At 41.5% G+C, this 12,342-nt stretch overlaps 1 protein-coding gene across 2 annotated transcripts in view; it reads left to right on the top strand.

The window, feature by feature from the left end:
* PLD1 (phospholipase D1) overlaps positions 1 to 12,342 on the top strand; it is a 198,866-nt gene that overhangs the window by 82,722 nt on the left and 103,802 nt on the right. For both annotated transcript variants that reach the window (XM_029071635.2, XM_029071647.2), the window contains exons 10-12: positions 3,106 to 3,255; positions 4,239 to 4,322; positions 8,587 to 8,668. In XM_029071635.2, the coding sequence (XP_028927468.1) occupies positions 3,106 to 3,255; positions 4,239 to 4,322; positions 8,587 to 8,668 (316 nt within the window). The remainder of the gene's footprint in view (positions 1 to 3,105; positions 3,256 to 4,238; positions 4,323 to 8,586; positions 8,669 to 12,342) is intronic.

Genomic DNA, 12,342 nt, shown 5'->3' with positions numbered 1-12,342 from the left:
CACGTCCTCCCGCGGTCCCGGAACGCCCTCCCTCCTCACCTCCGCCAAACCGATTCTCTTTCCCTCTTCAAAACCTTACTTAAAACTCACCTCCTCCAAGAGGCGTTCCCAGACTGAGCTCCTCTTCTCCCTCTACTCCCTCTGCCATCCCCCCTTTACCTCTCCGCAGCTAAACCCTCATTTTCCCCTTTTCCCTCTGCTCCTCCACCTCTCCCTTCCCATCCCCACAGCACTGTACTCATCCGCTCAACTGTATATATTTTCGTTACCCTATTTATTTTGTTAATGAATTGTACATCGCCTCGATTCTATTTAGTTGCCATTGTTTTTACGAGATGTTCTTCCCCTTGACTCTGTTTATTGCCATTGTTCTTGTCTGTCCGTCTCCCCCGATTAGACTGTAAGCCCATCAAACGGCAGGGACTGTCTCTATTTGTTGCCGACTTGTTCATCCCAAGCGCTTAGTACAGTGCTCTGCACATAGTAAGCACTCAATAAATACTATTGAATGAATGAATGAATGAATGAATGAATTCTAAAGTCCTCTTTCTCTTTGAACATCGACAAACCACAACTTATTTGGAAAGTTTGCAAGATTAATTCATATATTACATATTTATCTTTTTTCCATGAAGTAATTAAACTGATTAATAAATAACTTGCTTAATGAGAAAACTAATTTAATCTTGAGATGGGGCTGTGAAAGTATGAGTTTATATATCTTGTCAAGAAGCTTTTAAAGTTTGCTGTATTAATCCCTCAATTTGCTGTAATGATCCAAACCCAACATATCTTTAATAAATTATTCAGACATTCCCCAAATCTGTATTTTTTGCTATTACAACACCCAGTCATATAGAAAAATAATATTTTTGTGAATGTGTTCATAGTATATTTTAAGTAGATCATTCTCCATGGTCTTCTGTATTTATAAAATAAAAGCTATATTCTCCAGCATACATAGGGAATGGAAGGTACTGACTATTCAAAAATTCCAGTTGAGAAGGTGCATGGCCTAGTGGAGAGAGGACAGGCCTGGAAATCAGACAGGGGAGCTATGTTCTTATCCCAGCTTTACCACTTGCCTCCTACATGTCTTTATGGCAAGTCACCTAATTCCTCTCGTCCTTAGTTTCCTTATCTGTAAAATATGGATTCGATAGCTCTTTTCCTTCCTACTTGGAGTTTGAGCTTTATGTGGGATAGGGACCATGCCCGCCCTGGTGATCTTATATCTACCTCAGCATTTATTACAATACTTGGCACATAATAAGCATTTAACCAATATTATTGTTATGATTATTCTCATCATCATCATCATCATCTTTGGAACAGTGCCAAGAAGGAAGAGTTGTGATCAGTCCAAATTGTTTTTAATATCTTGAAAGACCAACATGGGGAATCAAAACTACCAATGTAACCTTTATTACAGAGGATTAGTTATACATGTATAAATGTACACATATATATGTATAACTGTATGTAATCATTTCATATTTAAAGAAAATGCCACTGGCAGTGAAATTCTCTACGAGTGCATGTGTGACTGCACAAAGGACGCTAGCTAGTGCCTCATAATTTAAATTAAAGTCCCAATAGAAGACCAAAAGCCCAAATTCTGGCTAAGTCCCCCCTCTGCTTTGAAGCTCTTTGTTGGTAGAGAATGTGTTTGTTAACTCTGTTGTATTGTTCCCTCCCGAGTGTGTAATGCAGTACTCTGTGCATAGTAAGTGTTCAATAAATACCTCTAATTGATTGGTTGATATACTTAAATTCAGGGATTTGGTGGGAATACAGATCTTGGAAATCCCCAATGAATTGTATCCCCATTTTGCAGATGAGGGACTGAGGTCTACAGAAGTGAAGTAACTTGCCCAAGGTCATACAGCAGACAGGTGGCTGAGCCAAGGTTAGAACCCAGGACCACTTAGTCCCAGGCTCGTGCTCTTTCCACCAAGCCAACCCTTTTCCTTCCATTCTGCCAGTAGCTTTGGGTTCATATTATAGAACCTTTATTTGGAAATCTGTGATCATTGACAGTGATCACTCGGAAGGATGCAGGTGGCCTAGTTGCAAGAGCATGGGCTTGGGAGTCAGAGGGCCTGGGTTCTAATCTTGGCTCCTCCATTTGTCTGCTGTCACCTTGGGCAAATCATTTAAACTTCTTTGTGCCTCAGTGACCTCATCTGTAAAAGGGGGATTAAGACTGTGAGGTCCACGTGGGAGAACCTCATTACCTTGTATCTTCCCCAGCACTTAGAACAGTGCCTGGCACGTAGTTAAGCACTTTGCAAATACCATAATTATTGAGAAGCAGCATGGCTTAGTGGAAAGAGTGCAGGTTTGCGAGTCAGAGGTTGTGGCTTCGAATTCTGCTCTGCTACTTGTCAGCTTTGTGACTTTGGGTAAGTCACTTAACTTCTCTGTGCCTCAGTTACCTCATCTGTAAAATGGGGATTAAGTCTTTGAGCCCCACGTGGGACAACCTTATTACCTTGTAACTATCCTAGCGCTTAGAACAGTGTTTGGCATATAGAAAGCATTTTAAAAATGCCATTATTATTATTATTATTATTGTTATTATTATTTTTCAGGGTGGGGTTTCAACCTGTTGGTGGTTTGGGGTTTGCGCCCCTCAAACGTCTTAGGAAGATCTACGGAACAGTTTTGCTTTGGCTACTGTTTTGGGAAGCAGCATTGCCTAGTGGAAAGAGCAAGGGCCTGGGATTCAGAGGACCTGGGTTCTAGTCCTGACTCTGGCACCTCTCTGCTGTGTGACCTTGTGCAAGTCATTTCACTTCTCTGGGCCTAAGTCCCCTCATCTGCAAAATGGGGATTCAATACCTGTTCTCCCTCCAACTTAGACTTTGAGCCCCATATGGGACCTGATTAGCTTGTATCTGCCCCAGTGCTTAGTACAGTGCTTGACACATAATCAGCACTTTACAAATACTACGGTTACTATTAGGATTACTCCTGTTTTACCTGTTGCAATTCAAGCTGGTGATGTATTTAATCCTCAAATTTTTATCATTTGTAGTGGAAATTCCTTTTCAGAAATTAACCAGGTGACCATTCTATTTCACTTTATTCTTTTCTTTGAAGGACATTGATTTTGAAGTGCAACAGCTACAGACACGCTCGGTGGTGGGGAGGGGCAATTGAAGAATTCATTCAGAAGCATGGCTCCAACTTTCTCAGAGATCACAGATTTGGGTCTTATGCTGCTATCCAAGAGAACACTCTAGCCAAGTGGTAAGACTACCTTTGTTTAGATGGGATTACTGTCTGATTCACTATCCATCATTTATGAATACCTGTTTGCAATCATTAGTCTTGATAGGCACACTCCTATGTGTATGTTTGTGCATACCTAGATACCCACACATATAAAATAAGGAAACTTCAAACTGAGTGATTAATATGTAAAATGGTACATGCACAGAACATAAAGGGGAAATCTTTATAGGCTCACAATGTGGAAAGGGTTGGGGTTAGTTTTATTAACTACCTTTGTATCTACTGATAGTCTCATATTTGAGATAGTATTGTGTAGATATGTGTATACATATGTATAGTTATATGTGTGTGTGTATATATATATATATATATTTATATAGGTATAGCAATAAACATGTATATCGCTATATCTATAGATATGTCAACAGATGGATAGATTTACACATTTCTACACAATACTGCTATCATATACAAATGTGAGATTATCAGTATAGGTAAGTGTAGTTAAACTAAGTAACCACAACCTTTTCCACATTGTAGGCCTGTAAAGATTGCGCCTTTATGTTCTGCACATGTGTCATTTTAAATGTTAATCACTAAACGTGAAATTTCCTTATTATATGCCAAAGAGTGATCCCCTTATCGTGTTCCTACACTACTACTCTTTGAAATGATCAGCCAATATCTAATACAATTTTTAAGGATTTTAGAAGTTGAATTTAGAAGTGTGGCATTTTAAATGATCAGCAAGTCTGCTAAGATACATACTGAAGAGCCTTGAATGGCAATAATATGGAAAGATAACTTTCGGTAACTGCATATTCTTTTTAGTTATTGGATCCTTTCCAACAGAAGCTATGAAGTTGCAGTTCATGTTTCCTGGTTGTATGAATTTCATTGATGATTATTTTGAAAAGGAATCTGGGTTGTAATTTCTATTTAATATTATGTTTCAGGAAATGCTTATTTCCTCTTTAGTAAAGAGATTTTTCTTTCAGGTACGTAAATGCAAAGGGTTATTTTGAAGATGTGGCAAATGCAATGGAAAAAGCAGAAGAAGAAATTTTTATTACAGATTGGTGGTTAGTATTTAAAAGTGCGAATTTTACTCCAAAAACATCACTTTCCAAAGTTTACTACAATGTAGCACTGTGTAAAAATTTTCATCTATGGAAACTAACCGTACTTCCAGACAGTTTGGCAGCGGTCTGAAATAACTAACGGTAGAAGTCTGCAAAGGGGCTTTTCAGAAAACTTGGCATCACAGAGTACTCTTAGTTTGAGGATTTTTTTCTTCATCTATAAAGATACCCTAGTGCCAATTTCAGAAATGCTTCATCATTGCTCTGCTGGGGTCGCTATAAAAGTTGCTGGTTTCCTGTGCCCCTAATTTGGAATGCGGGTAGAATATCATTATTTTTATACTTAAAGTAGTTGTACCAGTTGCTAAGTACTAAAGATAGATTTAATGATTAGGACTGGCTGTTAATCACTGAAAGAGATACGTCCTTCGATCAGTCAAACAAGTATCAGGTTTCTTATCTCTATTAGAGTTGATGGAATTTATGATTTTCATGAAACTCATGTGTCTAAAACCCATTTAGGTCTTTGGAAGTGTATCCCTCAAGTACATGTGGCCTTTTTATTTTGGCTTCACTCTTACTTTCCAACCAAAACCTATGATACAGACAAAAATGAGGCCAAAGAATGTTGTTTTTCCTTCTAAGAACTCAGTTGTCTGGCATTTCCCTCTACTTTCCTTTACTTTGTTGCTTCCAGAATAGGATTGCTTTTCAATAATACTGGGTATTTAGGGGTGGCTTACTTCTCTAATTTTCCTCATAGCTATTGCAGCCCACTACCTTGGAAGCATTAAATAATACAGAGAAAAGAGAGAAGCAGTGTGCCCTAGTGGAAAGAGCACGAGCCTGAGAGTCAGAGGATTTGGGGCCTAACCTGAACTCCACCACTTGTCTGCTGTATGACCTTGGGCAAGTCACCTAGCTTCTCTGAGCCTCAGTTCCCTCATGTGCAAAATGAGAATTTGATATCTGCTTAGATTGTCTTCCCCATGTGGGGCCTGATTATCTTGATTATCAACATCTCAGTGTTTCAGTTACCTCATGTAAAATGAGGATTAAATCTGACTCTTTCCTAGTTAGACCAAGAACCTCATGTGTAGAAACTGTGTCCAACCCGATGATCTTCAGTCTCCCCCCTAGGCTTTAAGCTTACTGTAGGCAGGGAATGTGTCTACCAACTCTTTTGCATTGTACTCTCCCAAGTGCTTAGTACAGTGCCCTGCACACAGTAAGTACTCAGTCAATGCCTTTGATTCATCTAGCGCAGCACTTATTACAGTGTTTTGCAAATAAGAGCTTTACAAGTCCCATAATTGTTATGATTATGATTATTATATTTTAAGAACCCATCATTTCTGGTGAGAGGGTGGTGTCACTCTGTTTTGGTTGGAAGCATGCGTTGGTCTTTTAGGCCAAACATTGGGGGGATAGGAACTACGTTTTGAGGGACCTTGAGATATGTTAGGTATTGTCACTTAGCCTGTGAGACCGTAATCAGACAGGGACGGATCTCATTATCCTCATTACCACAGCATTTAGCACAGTGCTTGACACAGAGTAAAGGCTTAAATACCAGTTAAGGGACATTTTAAATCCTGAAGTATCATGGGATTGATTTGAAATGATTTTAAGAAAAATGGCACAGCCATGAAAGATTGAAAAAAAGAGCCTGATTTGTGAAGATTATTTTTACAGTTTATAAAAATAAAATCCTTCTGTGAATCCACAAATCCTCATTTAGCTGTCCAGAATGATAGAATCCAGGTACTGTGCTTGCGTTCTCTCTTTCTCTCCCTCTCTCCCTCCCTCCCTCCCTCCCTCTCATTTTGAATGATTCACAGGCTTATTTTTCCCTCATGACTTCATAGAATAACATGTATTACAGCACACCCTTCAGAGTCTTTAAAGCAATGTCCTCAAGAACATATGAGAAATTTATATGGTAAATGAGTTACTAGACTGTCAATCTTACTCAGTTAATTTACAATTTTACTCTTTGAAGGCCAAAGAGGAAATCTTTTACCTGTTACCATCTCATTGAGTTATAAGTAATTTTCACTTCCGCCAACCTAAATCAGTAGTCCTCCAGACAGCTGATTTTTAAGGAGAGCTGCCTGAATGCATTATCCAGCTAGACAACAATATTTTGTATCGTATTTTGTTAAACATCAGTCTAAACCCTGTATTCTATATTATCTAGTTGTTTTTACGTAGCTAAAAATGTACTTAGCATTTGTTCAAATCAGTATTCAGAGTCCCCAGTGTTTTTCCTGGTAAATGTGAGTTCTACACTTAACAATTGCTGAAAAGGTGGACGAGGACAGAGCAGTGTGTGCCAACACAATGGGTGCAAAAACATATTTTGTCCCCCAACCAGACACTGAACCCCTACCATCCTTCCCACAATGCTTGCTACTGATTATAGAGACAATTACTCTCCCCTCCTTCAAAGCCTTAGTGAAGGCGTACCTCTTCCAAGAGGCCTTCCCTGACTAAGCCCTCTTTTCCCTTTCTTCAACTCCCTTCTGCGTCTCTCTGACTTGCTCCCTTCATTCATCCCCCGTCCTAGTCCCACAGCACTTACAAACATATCTTTCCTCTATGTATTTGTATTAACATCCGTCTCCCCAGCGTGGCTCAGTGGAAAGAGCCTGGGCTTCAGAGTCAGAGGTCATGGGTTCGACATCCGGCTCTGCCACTTGTCAGCTGTGTGACTGTGGGCAAGTCACTTAACTTCTCTGTGCCTCAGTTACCTCATCTGTAAAGTGGGGATTAACTGTGAGCCTCACATGGGCCGACATGATTCCCCTGTATCTCCCCCAGCGCTTAGAACAGTGCTCTGCACATAGTAAGCGCTTAACAAATGCCAACATTATCATTATTATTATTATTATTAGACTATAAGGTCACTGAGAGCAGGGAATGTGTCTGGTATGTTGTTGTGTTGTACTCTCCTAAGCGCTTAAAACAGTGCTCTCTGCACACATTAAGTGATCAATAAATACAACTGACTGACTGATCATAGCAGGGCCCATTACTGAAAAACAAACAATCAAACTACGTGTCCTGCTCATACACCATACCTTTATCCCTAAGTCCTAGGCAAGTAGGCACCTCAGGATATTGAAGTGCCGCTTGTCTGCCACTTGTCTGCTGAGTGACCTTGTCCAAGCCACTTAACTTCTCTGTGCTTCAGTTACCTCATCCGTACAATGGGAATTAAGACTGTGAGCCCCACGTGGGACAACCTGATTACCTTGGATCTACCCCAGCACTTAGAACAGTGCTTGGCACATAGTAAGCAATCTCACAAACCTCTTAGCTTGGCTAAGAAGCAGCATGGCATAGTGGATAGAGCACAGGCCTGGGAGTCAGAAGGTCATGGGTTCTAATCCCAGCTCCACCACTTGTCTGCTTTATGGATCTAGGCAAGCCACTTCACTTCCCTGTGCCTCAGTTACCTCATCTGTAAAATGGGGATTAAGACTGTAAACCCCATATGGGACATGGACTGTGTCCAACTTGATTTTCTTGTATCCACCCCAATGCTTAGTACAGTGATTGACACAGACTGAGTGCATAACAAATACCACATGATGATGATGATGATGATGATGAAAAGAAAAATAGCCTGGCTTCAAACCTTATTGCTGTCTCATCTCTCGCCCTTTGGAACTTCAGGGGAGAAGAAGCCTGCAGTCCCCAGCCACTCGAGTGGAGGATTCCACTTGAGGAATCAGTCAATGGAAGGGCTAAATTGCCACGAGAAGCAGCAGGGCGTAGAAGATAGAGCACAGGCCTGGGAATCAGAAGGTCATAGGTTATAATCCTAGCACCACCACTTGCCTACCGTGTGACCTTGGACAAGTCATTTCATTTCTCTGGGCCTCAATTATCTCATCTGTAAAATGGGGATTAAGACTGTAAGGCCCATTTGGGACAGGGACTGTGTCCAGCCCAATTTGCAAGTATCCACCCCAGTGCTTAGTACAGGGCTTGGCACATAGCACTTAACAAATATCACAATTATTATTATTATTATGCTTGAAGGCAGCTTGACTTCCTGGTGGTCCACCTCAGGACATTCCTGGTCCGGTTAAGATGACCTTTTCTAGTCTTAGGGCCCTAAAGTTTTGGCATGACCTCAGCTTGCCCTTTAAGGTGACTTCTTATCCGCTGACCAGGGAGAATTTGCAGCACATCAAACGTAAATGGAGAGTGCCAAATATTTTAGTCTCATATAATCTTTGGTTTCTGATTTTAGGTTGAGCCCAGAAATCTTCCTGAAACGCCCTGTGGTAGAAGGAAACCACTGGAGATTGGACTGCATTCTCAAAAGAAAAGCGGTAAGCATTTTATCACCATGTGCTGAGGCATCTGTTTTTTAACAAGCCCCTTTATTTCCAGGAAATATTGTGCTTTTCCTTCCACAACAATTGCATTTGCTTCTGAACACATGGTTTTAAATATCGGAAACATAAAGTTTCAGAAATAAGCTGAAAGCAATATATTCTACTTTCCAATTTTACTCTATTAGAATTATTTCTTCCCATCAATAGGCTGGATCCTTTGTTGAGTGGAACCATTAATAAGTACCATTTTGTCACCTATGGTAATTATATTAGGGCCTACAGGGCATTAGAATTTCATTGCCAAACAATTTTCACAATAAAATTGAGGGTGAATAGGAGCCCTAAAATGAAAACTAAGCTCAATAGTTATTTAAAATCAGTGCTTGTGGACATGTGGGCAAGGAAAATTAGAATGTTTATTATCATAACTTATTTTTAAAACAGCTCTAAGCGCTGGGGTAGATAAAAGTTAAGCAGGTTGAACACAGTCCCTCTTCCACATGGGGCTCACAGTTAAAGCCAACTAAGATGACTTCATTCATTTAATCATATTTATTGAGCACTTACTGTCTGCAGAGTATTGTACTAAGTGCTTATTGTCCAAGGTCACAGCAAGTGACTTACCCAAGGTCTCACAGAAAACTCAAGTCCTCTGACTCTTCTGGACAGGGAATCAAGCAGCGTGGCTCAGTGGAAAGAGCATGGGCTTTGGAGTCAGAGGTCATGGGTTCGAATCCCAGCTTGGCCACTTGTCAGCTGTGTGACTTTGGGCAAGTCACTTAACTTCTCTGTGCCTCAGTTACCTCATCTGTAAAATGGGGATTAAGACTGTGAGCCCCACGTAGGACAACCTGATTCCCCTGTGTCTACCCCAGTGCTTAGAACAGTGCTTGGCACATAGTAAGTGCTTAACAAATATCAACATTATCATTATTATGTCTCTATTGATTGTCCTAATGTACTTTCCCAAGCTAAATACAGTTGAATGAATGAATGACTCCCATTCATTCATTCAGTAGTATTTATTGAGCACTTACTATGTGCAGAGCACTGTACTAAGCGCTTGGAATGTACAAATCGGCAACAGATAGAGACAGTCCCTGCCTGTTGACCAGCTTACAGTCTAAAGTGGGGGAGACAGACAAAAACAGTAGCAATAAATAGAATCAAGGTGATGCACATCTCATTAACAAAATAAATAGGGCAACAAAAACATATACAAATGAGCAGACGAGCACAGTGCTGAGGGGAGGAGAAGGGAGAGGGGGAGGAGCAGAGGGAAAGTGGGGAAAAGGGGCTTAGCTGAGGGGAGGTGAAGGCAGGGGGGTAGAGAGGCATCAGAGGGAAAAGGGGAGCTCAGTCTGGGAAGGCCTCCTGGAGGAGGTGAGTTTTAAGTAGGGCTTTGAAGAGGGGAAGAGAATTAGTTTGGTGGAGGTGAGGAGGGAGGGCGTTCCAGGACAGCGGGAGGACGTGGCCCAGGGGTTGACGGCGGGATAGGCGAGAACGGGGGACGGTGAGGAGGTGGGCGGTAGAGGAGCGGAACGTGTAGGGTGGGCAGTAGAAAGAGATAAGGGAGGAGAGGTAGGAAGGGGCCTTGTAGCTTAGAGTGAGAAGTCCTGTGCTCCTTCCACTGGGACATCCTGCTTCTTGTGGCCTTAACTATTGCTTATTTATCTCAGAGCTCTGTAAATACAGTGCCTTTCCGTATGCCTATTTATTTACCCTTTATATTCCAAGATGATGCTACACCCAGTGATCACGGTGCTGGTAAACAAGTGTGGTCGAAAAGACCAGTGAGTAACTATCCTTCTGTTCAGCTCTCGCCACAAGTATGTATTTCCTTCTACCGAAGGAATACTTCCTTTGACAACATGCGTGCTGTCTTTTCCTCCAGGTTTAGGGTGGGAGCCTTACCCCCAACAGTGGACTAGACTTATCTGGGGGTGATGCCAAGTCATACAACCCCCTTGGAGTTTCATGCTTTGTTAGGATTCCCCTCTCTTTCTGTCTGGTTCTCCCTATTCCCTGGAAAGTGGCCTAGAGAAGCAGTGTGGCTTAGTGGAATGAGCCCGGTCTTGGGAGTCAGAGTACGTGAGTTCTAATCCCGGCTTTGCCTCTTGTCTGCTGTATGACCTAGGGTAAGCCACTTAACTTCTCTGTGCCTCAGTTTCCTCATCTGTAAAATGGGGATTAAGACTGTGAGCCCCACGTGGGACAACCTGATTTCCTTGTATCTACCCCAGTGCTTAGAACAGTGCTTGGCACATAGTAAGTGCTTAACAAATGCGATAATAAATTAGTGGCTAGCGCACGGGCCTGGGAATCTGAAGGATCTGGGTTCTATTACTAGCTCCACCATTTATCTGCTGTGTGAGCTTGGGCAAGTCACTTAATTTCTGTGCCTAGTTTACCTCATATGTAAAATGGAGCTTAACACTGTGAGTCCTATGTGTAAGCTCATTCTGAAGAGGGAATGTGTATTATATTGTTATATTGCACTCTTCCCAAGTGCTTAGTACAGTGCTCTGCACACAGTAAGCGCTCAATAAATATGATTGACTGACTGGGGTATGGATTGTGTCCAGCCTGATTAGCTTGTATATACCCCAGTATGTAGTTCAGTGCCTGGCACATAGTAAGCGCTTAATAAATACCGTAAAATAAACTAACCAAAACCACCTGCAGTATTCACTACTATTTCTAATTCTGTCTCCTTGACCAAAATGCTATCTCAGGGTTTTTATTGCCTTTTCTCTCTAAAATCTAAGCTCGTTGTGGGTGGGGATTGTTTCTACCAGCAGAGAAGCCGTGTGGCCTCGTGGAAAGAGCACAGGCCAAGGAGCCAGAGGACCTGGGTTCTAATTCCAGCTCTGCCACTTGTCTGCTGCGTGACCGTGGACAAGTCACTTAACTTCTCTGTGCATCAATTTCCTCAACTGCAAAATGGGGATTCAGTACCTATATTCCCTCCTACTTAGACTGTGAACTTCATAAGGGACAGGGACTCTATCCAGCCTGATTAACTTGTATCTACCCTAGTGTGTTGTTAAGTGCTGGACACATATTAAGCGCTTAACAAATCCCCCTTAAAAAACAACAGTTATATTGTACTCTCCCAAATGCTTAGTACAGTGTTCTTCACCCAGTAAGCACTCAGTAAATATGATTGATTGATCAGGCTAAAGCCCACTAGGAGGAAGAATCTGGTATATGTGTGATATTTTTAGGGCAATTTTGCCCTGGGGGGCATTTGCCTACTGAATATGCAACACTGTCTTTATGCAGTATTTTTGGATACATTTACTAAATGTTTCAAGATCCAGGGAAGCAGCATGGCATAATGGATAGAGCACGGGCCTGGAAGTCAGAAGGTCATGGGTACTAATCCTGGCTCTACCGGTTGTCTGTTATGTGACCAGGAAGGGGAAAAGTGTGAAAAAGCTGGGCAAAATAACCAACCTCTTACAGGATAATAATAGTAATAACAATAATAGTGGTATTTGTTGAATGCTTACTATGTGCCAGATACTGTACTAAGCTCTGGGGTGGATACACCAAATCAGGTTGGACACAGTCAGTCCCTGACCCAAACAGGGCTCACAGTCTTAATCCACATTTTACAGATGAAGGAACAGAGGCACAAAGAAGTCCATTCATTCATTCAGTCA

Source organism: Ornithorhynchus anatinus, chromosome 1 (assembly GCF_004115215.2).
Source record: "Ornithorhynchus anatinus isolate Pmale09 chromosome 1, mOrnAna1.pri.v4, whole genome shotgun sequence".
Taxonomy (NCBI): domain Eukaryota; kingdom Metazoa; phylum Chordata; class Mammalia; order Monotremata; family Ornithorhynchidae; genus Ornithorhynchus; species Ornithorhynchus anatinus.
The sequence above is the reverse complement of the archived record's forward strand: the minus strand, read 5'-3'. Positions and strand labels throughout refer to the sequence as shown.